This window comes from Adiantum capillus-veneris, chromosome 14 (assembly GCF_014529385.1).
Source record: "Adiantum capillus-veneris isolate H3 chromosome 14, ASM1452938v2, whole genome shotgun sequence".
NCBI classification, from domain to species: domain Eukaryota; kingdom Viridiplantae; phylum Streptophyta; class Polypodiopsida; order Polypodiales; family Pteridaceae; genus Adiantum; species Adiantum capillus-veneris.
The window spans coordinates 58,297,875-58,313,690 of NC_140944.1; the positions used below are offsets into that span (position 1 = coordinate 58,297,875).

At 46.7% G+C, this 15,816-nt stretch overlaps 1 protein-coding gene across 3 annotated transcripts in view; it reads right to left on the reverse strand.

The window, feature by feature from the left end:
• The window catches only part of NFXL2 (NF-X1-type zinc finger protein NFXL2), a 71,301-nt gene extending 58,103 nt beyond the window's left edge, over positions 1 to 13,198 (reverse strand). Inside the window, exons 1-5 of one of the 3 annotated variants that reach the window (XM_086528608.1) lie at positions 12,291 to 13,198; positions 11,753 to 12,133; positions 11,550 to 11,630; positions 11,286 to 11,399; positions 7,939 to 7,994 (exon numbers count right to left, since the gene is read on the reverse strand). In XM_086528608.1, the coding sequence (XP_086384734.1) occupies positions 7,939 to 7,994; positions 11,286 to 11,399; positions 11,550 to 11,630; positions 11,753 to 12,133; positions 12,291 to 12,785 (1,127 nt within the window). In that variant the 5' untranslated portion in view covers positions 12,786 to 13,198. Of the gene's footprint in view, positions 1 to 7,938; positions 7,995 to 11,285; positions 11,400 to 11,549 lie in introns of all 3 variants that reach the window. The other 2 variants (XM_086528606.1, XM_086528607.1) reach the window with 2 other exon arrangements.
• Positions 13,199 to 15,816: the final 2,618 nt, after the last annotated feature.

Here is a 15,816-nt window from a genome sequence, read left to right on the forward strand (position 1 = left end):
ATAGAAAGCCCGAGCCATGAGTAAATCACAAATCGTTGAAAACACAATCGAGCAATCTCAAAGCAGCACCAAAACAAGTTCAAAACATATCAATTCGATTTCAACAATTCTACAAATCATAGTCTCAAACAACTATAAATCAAACTAAAAATCATTCAAGGTTGGTCTCTGTCCGTCGAACTTTTAAGAACAACTGGCTTTCCAATCTACTCCAAAGTGATGGTTCGGTCCTTGATGTGGATGGTTGCATCATTCTGGTCATGCCAAGGCACGCCCAAAAGAGCATCGCAATGCCCTAACGGCATGATGTGAAGTCTGCCTTGCCATGGTACCCTTGTATAGTAAGTGGAGGAGCAACAATGAGTGGTACCACTTTCCAAGTGTGCCCTGTGGCTAACTCGACCTCAAGCTCTCCCGCAAACTGATCATATTCAACATCCACCTGCTTGAGGACTCTAGGTGGATGAAATTCTTGCTGGCTCCTGGGTCGAAGAAGATAAGTGCTTTGAAGCCTTTGATCTGGCCATAAGCTCTACACAATTCTTTCGTACATCTAGAGAGAGGCCATAAATGCTGACGGGAACAAGTCCGACCGAAGTTTTGGCTTTCTTAGCAAGTGGTTGCTCTGGAGCCTTATCTGGACAGTTATAATAGTATTTTTTTGAAGAAAAAGATCCTTCCATTAGCTGATAAAACTGCCCATAGGGCTACAAACCACCTCTACTAGAGAGGGCTACATCAAAAGCATGAAGAGACTCTCCCAGTGAGTAAACAAAATATCTACAATGGGGCTAAATCACAAAATGGGAGGAGCAAAGAGCCACACAGGTGGCCGGTAGTGCCATCTGGGTGCACCCTGGACCATGGTGAAGAAAAGCCAAGCTTGGGCGCCAGAGCCGCAGGAAAGCCTCTCTGCGCTCCGGCATGCGGTCGGAGTTGCCCTGAAGTCTCTTAAACTGACCCTAAGAGTATGAATCAGCTCCAACCAAAAGTCACAATTAGTTTTCGCCGGTGGGACAGGGCGAGCCTCGAAGATGCGGAAGCAACGAGCCCGCCAAATGAACCAAAGTGTCAGGCCACAGACAAGCTCCCAACACACCTCTCTCTCACTGCAACACTTTTGGGGGCTAAGCTTTGTGGCATGCTGAAGTGTAGGTCGACCCCCCTAGATCACTATCATCCTGCTGGTGGAGGCTAGCTCAAAATGGAGTGCAGGGCCCGTGAGGGTGGACCAGGCTACAGCACCCCAAGTGTATTGTCGCGTTGTGCAAAGAGCTGGCATCAATCGAAGTACCGGAAGCCAAACATGTTGTGTCATGGGGTAGTCCCACAAACAGTGACGTTGACTCTCCAAAGGATGGTCACAAGCTGCGCAGTCTGCCGACAAGACACTATGTACTAGCTAGCTCCCCATTGTTGTAACTCTATGTGCAACTAGCCACTGGAACAAAGTGACTCGCCTCGGCTCTCTCGAGTCCCACAACCGTTCCCAAAAACCTGATAAGAACTCATCTATGAGACCCTCCTCCTGCCAATGAAGTGTTGCAACAAGAGGAGCCTCTCTCCTTACTGCCAGTATGTGTCGCTCCAATCGAACAGTGTACTGAAAGAAGCGGATCTCAGGGTGATCGGTTGAAGAGAAAGGGTCTCTCCAAAACCACTCTCCACGGTCCCACTCCACTCCTGCCAAAGGGCAGCTCTCCCAAGCCCAAAGCCGCCAGTGGCCTGTCTCAAGATCTGTTGGGTCAGGATCTATGACACAAGTCCTCCCACAAATGCTCACTACATGTATCCTCTGAAAATAGCACTCTGTTACCTGTGGAGCCTCTACTGAGACTCTGTGTAGGCGACCCTCTCCCTAGATCTCAAAGAACATGGGGGGTACGGACTCTGAGCAAGCACAAACTGCGATGAGGACCTCCAGTCTCATCAAGGCCCCCATCCATCTGGTAGCTGCTGTCTCTAGAGGGGTGAGCCACTCAGCTCGTAAAGCCTCTTAATGTCCTAGCACATGCTCTGCACCCCTCTCATGCCTCATAGTTGGATGTTGCAATCCTGAAAACTGAAGCCAGTCGCCGAGAGTGTCGGTTGGGCCCTCTACCATGGGACCCCAAGAAACATGAGGCCTACTACCAACCAGGTGGCCTCTGTAAGTGCGAACCATGGGGTTCCAAACAAGGGGCTATTTCAAGCGCTCCTCTGTGCAGGTGGGTTGGTGCTGCTCCAAGCCACTCCTCAGCTGCTCCCAAGACCGAAGGGCTCGCAGCAAACCGATCCCGCAACCTCTTGTTCCCGCCAACTTGCGCATCTCTATGAAGATCCACCTGATGGAAGGGCTCCAAGGGCCTCTTACATGAGGGACTCGAGCTCGAAGTAGGTGAAGCAACAACTCCTTCCAAGGCTCCTCCCATATAGGCAGTCCTCTGACAACAAACTTCCCAAGAAGGGCTCTGCTATGCTTTGCTCGGTCTATGATCCCCAGCCCCCCCTGAGAACATGGTAAGGTGATGACCTGCCACGCTACTTTGGCCCGGGCTAACTGGGTGTCGCGCCCTGACCAAGGAAAACTCCTGATCACCCTCCCTAGCTGGCTGATACAGGAGCTCAAGAAGATCCAGCAAGACGTGATGTACCACATAGTAGCCAACAGCACTTGGTTGGAACTACAACTCTGCCTACCAATGAGGGTCGTGTCGAACTCCAATGCAACAACTTCCTCCTGATGGACAGGAGGAGGGGAGCACTCTACTGCTCAGGGGACAAGTCCAGGTCAACCTGACAACCCAAGTAACGAACTGCAATCCCTAGGGAAATCCATCTAGAACCCTCACTTGACAACCAATTAGGCGTAGGAGCACTGCCAACCTAGAAAGCTAGTGTCTTCCTCTAATTGATCAGTGCTCCTGATGCGCAACAAAACACCTCAAGAGCCTACTCACAACTGTGCAGATTGGCCTCTTGGCCCTCCAAGTACAAGGCTGAGTCGTCGGCAAATTCAGCGTCAAGGAGCTCATCTGCCCTATTAGGGAGCTCGAGGCCACGCAAGCCAACCTGCGGAGAAGTCAAAAATATAATCATCGCCTCAACATAGAACAGAAAGAGGAAGGGGGCTAGAGGGCAACCCTGTCTGACCGAACGCGTGAGCATGAAGCGCTCCCCTCTTCCCCCTGCCAAGAGCACCTGACTATGTGCACGCCTGTAAAGAGATGACACACCTCTGATCCAAGCATCTAAGAAACCCATCCTGCATAGAGTGCCCTCCACGAAGTCCCAGACAACTCTCTCGTGGGCCTTCTCAACATCGAGAAGGAGTATCACCAAATCCTCTCCTCGGAGACGCGCGAGGCCAGACGCCTCCCAAAAAGTGAAGATGTTGTCAAGGATACTACGCTCCTTGACAAAACCTACCTGGGTCCCATGTATAATGCTCTCTAGTATGGTTGAATCCTCAAGCTCAAAGCCTTTGCTAGAATTTCGTAGGATGAGTTGAGGATAGTGATGGGTCGCCACTGTCGAATTTCATCCAAGGAGCCACCCTCCTTGGGAATAAGGTAGATCATGCCCTCACTCATGCTATCAAGCATCTCGTCAGTGCGCAAAACGTACTGGAATGTGCTGCAAAGATCTGAACCAAGCAAGTCCCAATACTCCAAGAAAAAGTTGGGGGTCAAACCATCCTCCCCTAGACAACTACCTCGGGGAAGTGCTTTGAGGACCTCATGGAGCTCCTCCAGCTGGAAAGAAAGCTCGTCTCTGTCGCATCTCCTCAATAACAAGGCAAGGCATCTGTGCCCAAACCTGCTCTCTGCATGCATCCTCACGCTCTGACTAAGGCTCAACTGACAACAAATCACGGTAAAAGTCAGTAGCAACTGCACGACTATCCTCAGCCTCTGAAGCAACAAACCCGTCAGGTCTCCTCAACTGGCTAACACTGGCTTGCGCATGGCGTGGCCCCACCATCTCAAAAAACTCCCCAGTAACTCTGTCACCCACCTGGGTCCACCAAGATGCCTACCGATGGAAGGTAAACTCATGATGCCCCTCCTCAATGCTTGCCAACTCCTGTCTAGCCTGCTACATCTGCTCCTTCAACCAAGGACTGTCTGGATGTTGCTCCTACATCCTTTGCAAGGAAACAATGCCCCGTCGGAGACGCTTCTCCTCCTCCCTGGTTGCAACCAAGCGAGCTGCAAACTCCTAGAGGAAGAAGCGACTAAGCTCAACCACACCAAAGGCCAATCTACCAACACGGGTGTCCTGCATGTCCAAGCTCTTTGTCCAAAGTGCCTCCACTCGCTCTCTACGCTCTCGATCCAACAAGATCCGCTCAGGCATGCATAGCATCGCACCCCCCCTCCTCTATCTGTCCGTCATAGTGAGAATCACTGGCGCATGGTCAAAAAAAGTAGTCCCTGTCAGGATGCAAACAGATTCTCCCCATGTCGCAGATTTGGTCAGTGGAATAGAAATGATCTATCCGAGAAAGATTCGGGGTTGTCCCTCTAGAGCCATGTGACTCGTAGCAAAAGCACTACCAAGAGATCGTTTGGCTGCGGATGTGTGTCCAGTCCCCTCCGTCTGAGGAGGAGTGTCAGAAGGGTCGGGTGATGAGGCCAAGGGCCCCACCGGGGAGAAAGGAAGAGCGAGAGGTGTGGGTGGGGGACGAGGGGGAGGAGACAGAACAGAGGAGTCTGAAGGTGGAGGGGGGGGGGGGGAGGTGGAGGTGGTGGAGGGGGTCTCCTTAAGGGGCTCCTGCTGTGGAGGAAGTCAAAACGGCTCCCTGTCAAAACCCAATGTTGCTGAGTTGCAGGGAAGGCAGTGTGGCGAGCCCGTCCCTGTTGATGGCGATCGGGCACCTGCTACCAACCGTCAGTTGGCTGATCGCTCGCCTCTGTCGAGGTACCCGCCTGTGTGTCATGGGTACCTGTCTGCTAAGCATGTTCAACCTTGGGAGGTTGCGCATGCACCGTGGGTCGAGATCTCCTACGAGGACATGCCTTCGCTAACTGGCCCATCTACCTGCAAATGAAGCATTGGTTCGGGAATCCCAAATACTCCACCCTCAGGCGTAACCATCCCTTACTCACCCTACGTAGAAGGACCAACTTCGGGAGAGAGTGAGTGTCACGAACCAGAACACGTATTGAAGGCACATCGGCAGCCTTGGCTACAACTGAAGCTATCGTGCGCCGGATCTCCAAGACTATCCCGATCTCCGAACCAATCCTAGAAAGAAGCAGTAAGTACTCCCTCCGCAAGCCAACGAAGCATACCAAAATAGGCAAGTCTACCTCCACGACAAGAACATCCGATGCTGGATCGAACCCATGGCGCCACTGTCGAAAATGCACTCTGACCGCTCGGATGGCCAACAGGCTCATAGAAATGACCTTGACAGCCATCTCATGAGTCTCAAACTTTATCTGATAGTACCCTCGCCCGAGAATCTGGATATAAATGATTTTCCCCACCTCAGCTAAAAGGCGGGCCTGCAGAAGGTCGCGTATCTCTCCTTGACTGCAATAATCTTGCAGATGACAGAGGTGGCCTGGAGGCACTCCACCTCAGTTGCGAGGCTGGCTTGCTTTGCTAGCAATAGAGCAAGTCGGATTGTAGGCTCGGCGGGCTCGGACGAGGGGGCTTCATCTGAGTCCCTCTATGGCGAAGCGCAAGCTTCCATCTGTGTCTGCTTCTGCTGATAAATGGGGCGTCGACGCTTAACTTATAGTTAAGAGTCCTTTCGTTGAAGGCTTGTCAAGCAATAGAGACAATGCCGGGAGAGAAAGGAAGGTGAGAGACACGGAGGGGTTTGCGGGACGAGCAGGGGATGCACGAGTGCGGGGGTGTAGGGCTGGGGGCAGGCAGCGTGAGAGAGGGAGAGGCAAGCGGGGGGTGGTCGCGAGCGAGAGAAGGGGGCAAGGCGGGGGGTCAGAGCGAGACAGGAGGGTGAGGGGGGAGCAGCGATGGCGTGCACAGAGCAAAGAGCCCGGACAATTATAGTTGTGTCTCGTCTAGAAACATTCAAAGCATCTAGCTTCTTGTATCAGGGTTTCTTGTTGACGTGATGTCAAACAAGTCTTTTGCATTGAAGTGTCGCGAGAATCCCAAGGATTTGATGGTTGTGGTCGTGGATTTTGAGTGTTGATCGGTTGATCTTCCATAACAAATTCCAATCTTCCTTTCATAAGTTTGTAACCGAACACAGCATGGTCCATAAGTTCTTGCATAGTAGACACTTGTTTAGATAGGCAATATTCCTATAGAGGTGATGGCAATCCAATGGTATAGTGCTCGCACTGGTCCTCCAAGGTGATCAGCTTGATCTAGAAACCAAAAGGTAAACGTTGAGGAGCCTTTAGTTGTAGTCTTACATTGTTTCCGTGGCAAGCATTTTCAGGTTACCCCATTCTGCTAGAAGCTCTACTTCAAATAGGGATGTCATGTGGCTCCGGGAAAAAATATTCTTGCACGCTTGCCAAATCCTTGGAGCATGCGGCTTGCTAGCTCTGAAACTCCACCACTACATAGCATTATGTTTGAAAAATCCCACGGCTCGAGAGATCTTTGATTCTTCTTTGTAGTTTCCCAAGGCATAGACGTTGTCAAATTGCTACAGGAACTGTAAGGCTTTCTTCCTATCTTTCATGCCAAAAACGGTGAAAAATTTTACTGCAGATACACCATCCTTGAAGCCCTTTGGTTGATTCGATGCAAATCCAAGATGTGGATAATAGTAGGAGAAACCATAAGGGCTCCAGCCACTGTATCTGGGAGATGATGAGGGAGGCGGTGGCAACAATGGTTGCAATGGATACTCATCAACAGGTGATTAAACCATGTTCCTGAAAACTCCCCCGATCGGAATTGACAACTAAGTATATTGTGGAGAAGAGGATCTTGTGCTTTCTGGTGCCGAAGGAGGAGGAACTTCTTGAGGCAACAGAGGTGGCAACATGTACTTGAGAACTGCTGAAAACTCTGTAGAACCGGGAGATTCTGCTCAGGATGCTTGGAGAGTATGTCACGGAGCTCGTCAAGGAGAAATTGTAGGTACTTTGTAGAATCCAAAAGCCCCATCTTGCTCTGTCCGTTCTTGGGAGGACCGGTAAGCTTTCAGAAAAGCACACGATTGAAGCTCTAATACCACTGTAGCGAGAAGGCACCACGTACCAACTGAAAAGAACAAGCTGGAACAAACTTTTAGCACTTCGAAACAATTGAACGGAAAGAGAGAGAATCCACACGAGACACGGAGTGGCAGAGTTCCACTCCTAGATTGCACTGGCCCCAAACTGTGGCGCCCCTTTCGGTATTTCTTTATATTGCTTTGACAAGGTTTGTGGCTCTGCTTTGCATCTCCTACGTGACTGCGTTGCTAAATTGGCTTTATCAAACAGAAAAATAATTGTAAATGAATTATTGGATTTTTAAGTGAGAGGGTTTTCTCGCTTTTGACACCATGAAAAATAATTCTAAGTGAATTATTGGAAATATAAGTGAGAGGGTTTTTCTCATTAGAGACATCCGAGTACTAATATTTCTAGTGCGTCATTTAGAGTAACGACGGGAGCACTGTGAACAGGAATATTTGTAAGGCCACCAAGAACGGGTACTTCTGATGTGTCACCCATCTTAGATGTGTCACACTAGATGGGTGACAGGAAGCAACGGAAGGAAGTATTCAAATAATATTACTCTCTGTTGTCTTGAGCTTCCTTCGTCTTCTCCAAGCTGTGTGCGTTTCCCTGCAACCCTATTTCCAACAACAAATTCCTTAAGAGGCTCTCTTGCTAATTAGCATATACCTTCATAAGTTCAGAATAGTCTGAACTCTCTTGATAATTAGCCATTAAAATATAATGAAAACATGCCAAGCTGCTTTATACTAAAAAGCATATTTGTAGTCTCGACCAATGAAAAGAACGCAATGCATACCTATGACATGGAGCTGGACACTTATGGTTTCCACAACGCAATTTCCTTCCACAAACCTGAATCCAAAAGCAAAAATCGTTTAAGTTCAGAAGAAAAAATCAGCAATCATTCTGAATTTGAAGAAAACTAACACACTGACAAAACACGACACACACTCCTATAATAATAAGCTGTCAATCTTTTACTACAAAGACAAAGATGTCGACGCAAAGATGTTTAGATGGATAAAAAAATAGAGAGAGACCGAAGAGTGTATGGATGGAGAATATTTTATTGATGTCTTGTAGAGACCAAAGGAAACAGGTCTATGATGCGAAACCATGCACAAGATGTCTCTGACATCTAGGTGTCATAAGATAAAACAAAAAGGATCAATTGTAGTGTGGCTGTGTCTAAGGCTGCGGATGGGCAGGGGGAGCACAGAAGATGTAAGGTGGTGTAGGGGAAGAGGGCTACATGAGGATGACACGTTGTCTTGCAAGCCACAGATATCCGATGTCACTTCAGTACATCATCATGACTTTGATGAGATGCAAGAGCAATATGCTTCAGACCCGGATTTTGGCGAGATCTTTAGCAAGATACATAGTTGGAAGAAGTTTTCAGGATATTCTCTCAAAGAAGGGTTCTTGTTACAAAAGACTATGTTGTGTATTACCCATAGTCTAAGACCAAAGGTGTTGGTAGAGTGTCACGGTCCTCCTATTGGTGGGCATAGGGGCATAGAGGCAACACTTAAGGGGTTCCGAGAGATACTTCTATTGGCCAAGAAGGACATGGAAAAATTTATGCATACTTGCATGGTATGTCAAAAAGTCAAGTATGACAGGCACAAAGTGACAAGACTCCCCACACGTATACCGATTCCACATTTCCCTTGGAAGAGTATCGCAATGGACTTTGTTTGTTACCTTCCAACGACTCAAAGTGGACATGATGGCATAAGGACTATAGTGGATAGATTCAACAAGTAGACTCATTTTGTACCACTAAAGAAGATAGTGAAGACTGACCATTTGGCAAAGTTGTTTGTCTCACACATCTTTCGGCTACATAGGATTCCTACACCTATTGTTTCAAACAGAGAATCCCGGTTCACCAATAGAGAAATGTGTGAAAATGTGAGCACTACACCCAAATTTTCACGTTGTTTCACCCACAAACCAATCGGCAATTAGAGATAACCAATTCAATGGTTTTGGACTTGCTTAAATGTCATATCTATAATGGGAGGGCACCACATGCCAATGGAAAAGAACAGATGGAACAAACTTTTAAGCCCTTCAATAACAACTTAACTGAAAGAGAGAGATGCACGACACACAAGACGCGGAGTGGCATAGTTCCACCTTAAGAGAGCACTGGTCCCAAACCTTGGCGCCCCTTTCCCTATTTCTTTATATTGCTTCAACTCAGTACACAAGAGGTGGCTCGACTCTGCTCCTGCTCCCGCAAAGTTGCGGGAGAAGGGAGCCCACCCTCGTATTTAAAGGCCCTGGGCCCATCCAAAAGCAGTACATGAAAAGCATATAGTCTAAAAGCACCTAGGCTCCCAAAAGCTAGCGCTAGGCAGCCAGCACCATAGAACGCGGAAATCCGTACACCTGCCACGTCAACACTTGTCAGTGAAAAACTCCAAACTGTTTGTACAATCTGCCACGTCAGCATGTTAGCGGGATTTGCGGAAAATCCGTACAACAATTGCCACGTCAACAGTTTTTACGCTGGCTTGGTGTGTGTGTGGGTCCTGCTTTATTTTTATTAGGCTATCGGGTTCCATAAGTTGGTACAGCTTTAATGTTTGGCCTGCTCGCCAAGGATCGGTAATTTGGTGAGACCTTTGTCTTCTTCTGCTTCTCCTAGGGTTTAGGCCCCTCGGTCGAGATCTGCAGGTTGGCTCGAGTCTTCAGTGGCTTGACACGTCAGCAGTTTGTGACATCCTCCCTTCTTGAAAGAAGAGTAATCGTCCGCGATTACATCATATCTACAAAATAACTCAAGTTAGCTCAATAATTTCCAAGGGTCGTTCCGATGGACATTTCAAGGGTCATTCACTTTTCTCATTTCAGATCGGAGCTCTCGATATTCCAACGTAGCAAAATTAGCCATCACACCCAGACCGCGCTGATCTTTAACGGGTGTCTCGATGTAACTAAAATTACATGCCCAGGCAATCTCACCCAATTAGGAATATTCAATGGTTGGCACATCACAATGCAACACAAATGCTCACATATCCATGTTACAAGACATAACGAACAACGCCATTGAGCACTCCTCTGAGACAAACGGTCTGCAACATGAAGCTACTCAACGACTACCTCATTACTCCCCCCGCAAATAACCTAAAAAGTTCCACGCCATGAGCTCAAAGGACTGATACACCAAACGTTCCCCAAACCGCAACCCGTCGCTTGGAGGTTTCATGCATACAACGAAACGCTCCCCAGATACCTGGTCTGCGTCATTCAGAGGTTTTCCAACGCACAACAAAAACGCTCCCCAGACACCTGGTGGGCCACCTGACTAGCAGTGCTGAATCTACCTCTTCAGCCTACCTACCTATGGAGTCTAGACCAGTTGGTTGACTTGCTGGCTAGTGACCAACTATTTAGTGCAGAGTAGATGAGTGGTGGTTGGCCATTATGTCTGAGTGAGGTTCCATACACATTGCAATGAGATACGCCCACCACAGAGCACAAGGCAGCTTCTTTAGTTTTAAAATTGGCCACTTCATCACATGAATCTATTCTTTTAACCTTATTAAGAGGATTATATTTGTGTCCCTCATACTTTTGCTATTCAAACGATGCAGACTCAAGAACGTCGTGGAGTACACTAAGAAGTTCATTATTCTGGAATATAAAGAGTGTTGAGATAACTAGATAGAATCTAATTGTGGAACTGGATTTTGTGTTGATGAATGTTGGAAAATGTACCGTCCAGTGATGGGTGATTGTTCAATTCTACCTTCTCTCGATTCTGCTACAGCTGACAATGGGCCCCAGCACTAACATACTTTTGCCATGTACAGCCAATGTCCAACCATGTTTGAACGAACAACTCTATAAATATGGGACTCCTATGGTTGGGTAGACATCCTTTGTTAGTTCTTAGTGAGCTCTCAGCATAGTAAGCTCTTTGCTAAGAGCTCATCCTATAGGTTTTGTTGCACCTACTGTACACACAATTTCAAGTATGCATGAGTGGTGCATGGGGGCAACAAGTTGAGAATAAGTTGAGAGGTACACAAATGGAGCAACCCAGAATTTCAATGTTTTTGGTTTCATTTGGTATTGCTTTGATATAATATAAGATGAAGCACATGCTTGATTCAAAAAGCTTACCTCTGAACATGGAGGGCAATCCCCATTGCAACAGCGACGCTTACAAGGATGTCGTTTACAGTCTCGCAGAAATTGGCATTTCCTGTCACATTGTAGATCTTGGTAGCAGGGAGCCTGCACATGAAACATTGTAAGAGAATGAGTGCCCTAGCATTACAGATTGGAACAAGTAAGACCACACACAGTAAGACAAGAATATATAAGCATCAAAGATACTAGGAGAGACTTCAACATGAGATTGTCATGTTAAAAAAAATTGGATACCTCTTTTCTCAAACTTCCACAGCGGCAAACTTTCAATGTCACAATCCTACAGATCGTTTTGCAATCACCCATGTGACATCGCTCTTGGCAACGATGAAGCAAGCATGGTAACAACTTTTCACACGTCGATCCACAAGTTGGTGCTATGGCGTCACATGCCAAGTCTTTGTAAGCAATCTTCCCACACGGACATTTCTGCCTACCTTGGAGTTCACACTCTCCGCAAGGCCCTTGATGGCAAACTTTCTTGCACCAATGTTTCTTACATTGCATTGCCTTTCCACACGGCTCATTGCAGCCAAAATCAGATTCAGAACACGCACGAACTTCCTCTGTCCGACCACATCTACATTTGTGTGTCCCACTCTTCTTACAAGGGAGGCAGTCTCCTGCATGGCAAACCTCCTGGCAAGTATGAAGCCCACAAGCAAGCTTCTTGCTGCAATTCTTTCCACAAGAGAAGTGCTTATGACCACAACGGCGAACATCGGTAAGTGATCCACAGAAGCAAAACACCTTAACAAACTGGGGACAAGGAGGGCATGCACCCGGGTGGCACAAGAGCTTGCATTCATGTCCACAACCTTTAGAAAGGGTCCGTGCACATAAATGGCCACAGGAATGAGCCGTGAGCCACAGATCAAAAGGGGGATCAACTAATTTCCCACAGTAACACAATGCCTCACGAGGGATCTGGGCCCGTGAATATTCAATTCGACACTTAGGGCAATGCCAACTTACTTCATGCTCTGCGACAGGGAAATGCTCTCGAGAAAGCCTCACTCTTGCTCTGTCTTCAGCAGCTTTACAGGCTTCCCCAGCCCATGCTTGAATGCAGATGAGATGATAGATAGCATGGCAACCTGCTGTGCAATGCCAAATGGGGTCAGAATTCCGTACCTTCTCCAGGCATATGAGGCAAGATATGGCTTTGAGCTTAGAAGCAACAAGGAGATCTCGGATCTTTGCAAGGGCGTGTTGGGAAGAGATGTCTGCAGGGCCATGATGGGAATGGTCTGCTTCTTCATAACCTCGAAAGATGCTGGATTCTAAGCTATCAACTTGGATCAGCCCATGATCATCCTCCTCATTTCCACTGTTGTCTTCGTCGTCCTCACTGGAAGGTACGCCGTTTGGCAGCCCCGGAAATGATTCCTTACTGAGAGTACTGCTTACACAAGCACCCCGTACAGACGGCTGCTGCCATGGTGCAGCTCCTGAACGTGGAAGGTTCATTCTTTTTTCACCAGCTTCTCGAATTTGAATGTTGGTGCTCGAGACTGCAGCCAATCATCCATGACACACAGACTCATAGTTGTTAAAATTGGTGTCAGGCTTCGATTTTCAATGCAGCCAACTCCTAAGGCTGGGTTCACACAATCGCGACGGAGCTCTGCCCTTGTGGCATCGGCCTCAAGACCCCGTGTTCACAATAGTCAGCACCAAGCAGTACTGCAAGTAGCCCCATGATGCATGATCGGGCCGTGCTGCCTGCAATTTTCATGAAAAGTGGGCTCGTTAGAGGGGAGCGGGGGGCTCGCCCATGAAATGTTTTTCACCCAATGAAATACAGACAGCCTGGAGTGTGTACTCTTTCCATCGGCTCGTCTGAACCCGACCTAAGAGCAATGCCCCGTAGACCCAATAGAGGCGCATGTGGGAGGCCTTCTAACATCTTGCAACCCCATAGAGAATCGTTCCTTTCTGGTGCAAAAGGGGAATCCTTTGACCACCCTCCATATGCTTGTAGCACATGATTATGTGCTTTTGGAGTTAAACTCGTTCTCGGCGTCAGCTTCAATACCTATTTCCAACTACTTTCATTGAGTTGTCCACTGCTCCAAACCGACAACAACAAGATTTGTGGGTTGATCCTCTTTTTCTAGAGGGCCCTCCTTTCATAGAAGGCCCTCCAAACTTAACAACTTCTAGCTTGCCCACGGGGCTCTGCTCTAAGTGTACTTTCCTCATCACTAAATGACACCCCCAATCTAGGAGGCATCAATGGCCTAAGATCATCAACGATTCTTGACCATCTGTTTCCCAAGGGGGGGAAATTTTGGGGCCACCACTTCTCCATTAAGACATCAACATTTGGTCAGGTAGAGGAGCCAATATAGAGGCACCCAGTTGAAAAAGATTATTCAAGGGGGAGGGGATGATTGCTATCTAGCTAGTTTGAAGACTTCAATCCACTTAATCAACGCTTCCTGTGTTTGACTAAAATTCAAGACATCAAAAGAAAAATGGCTCTCTTGTTGAGATTGCATGAAATATTGCTAGATTATGGGTTCCTTCCAAACACTTTCAACAAGATTTACTTCTCACAAATTCATAATCAATAAGCAAACTAACAATTACACAATGGTGAAAGGACAATTAATCACATACATAAAGGAAAGAATTTTTTTATTTAAAAAAACTGCACAAAACTCTATAATGGGTATCAACCATTAACCTATTGTGCCTTCCATCTATATTGTGGATCAAATGATTTGGTCCTACAATAAAAGAAAGATTATGGGCACAAAAGTAAGCAAGGCAAAGAAGATGAGAGTGTAGAAGAGAATTGATGGCTTAAACGGAGCCAACTGTCACATGAAACAATATGACACATAACTACATGATTTAAACTATATTTTGGCATTTAAGATGACAAACAGATGTGTGGAACCACAAACAATAGTCTAATAAGACTTGTAATTATCCAAAGTAATGAAAATAATTGTTATAAAAATGTGAATTAAATAATGGCTTTTATTTTTAATCCATTTTGAATATTAAGTTGGTGAGAAATATGATCTAATGTGTGTTTGATATGAGCCGGCATATAAAGTGTTAAGTATGGAGCTTGATTTACCCTTGTAATTTTCTATGGTAAAAGCGCACATTTGTAAGGCCCCCATTATGAAGAGAAGCCATCGTGCGTGAAGGAAAATCACTCACCGAAAACCAAAATTTTTACGGACAAGAATCATGGGCAACCTTAAAGGCCTCGGGGGCGAAGGCCCCCGAGACTTTTTTTTTTCGCCGGAATATTATGGTCGGACGGCGGCCGAAAAGTGGTCGGAAAACAACCGATCGGTTGGCCGGTGGTCGGAAGTCAATGGCCGGTGGCCGAATTCAAAAGCGGACTTGTCTTCTCAAGGGCGGCCACACATGGGCGGATTGGAGGGTCCGATTTGGACTTATTCGCACAAGGGCGGCTACACATGGTTGTCTCTCATACGAGAGGGCAACCCTTTTGGCCTATAAAAGGAGGCCATTTCTACACACATTTCAGAGTGTGAAGTTGATGCAACAAGGTGAGTGTGAGGTGGTGAGAGTGAAGCAAGGCGGGAGCTCCATTAAGGGTATAATCCCTTTGTAAACTACTTATTTTTTTGAAGTACTAAAGCCATTGAGTGGCTGCTTTCCCGTGGACGTAGCCCACATTGGGTGAACCACGTATATCGTGTGTACTCTCTCTCTCTCTCTCTCTCTCTCTCTCTCTCTCTCTCTCTCTCTCTCTCTACTCTATAATCTCGTGTATATAAATCTGTCTCTCTCCATTAAGTAATCTACTCAATTATCTATTTAGCTACGTCTTATTTCCTAACATAAAGTAAATGCGGTGTCAAGAAGTTTGCAATAAGGCTAGGAAAGCGTCGGGCCTCCGACAGTGAGAGTTTGTGCGCAAATCACGAAAATTGGAGATAATTTGAAGCAAAAGACACATTAAAAAAGAACAAAACTCCATCCATAAAAGTCTTACTTTGAAAAAGAACCAAGATCAACTCAAAACTCTTGTGTGTTTGATGATGCGGTGTTGCAAAGATATAGTGCTCATTTCCCTTGTTAAAAACCCTAATTTTTCACCTCAATTCTTCATCGAGACCATTTCATGGAAGCTTAGCCCTTCATTAGGCAAGCCAAAATGCTTATTTGAAGAGAGGAAACCCTAATTGGTGGTCTCACAAGCTCCAACACAGGGTAGAAACAACACGAGACAGCACTTACACATCCACTTAGAACATCTATATCTCCATTAGATTGCCAAAAGTGATTATTTTTGGCTCTACAAGCACCCTAGCAGCTTGAGCAACAATTCCACTATCATCAATGTGGCATTTTAGATATTTTTGGCTAGTTTTTGTTATTGTTTACCTTTTCTGAGCCATTTAAAGCCCAAAAATGACCATTTTTGTCTGCGAAAAGGCCTCATTAATCGAAAAAAGTTCTTAAATTTATAAAAATATACCTTGGTCTTAAATTCCATGCTAAAACT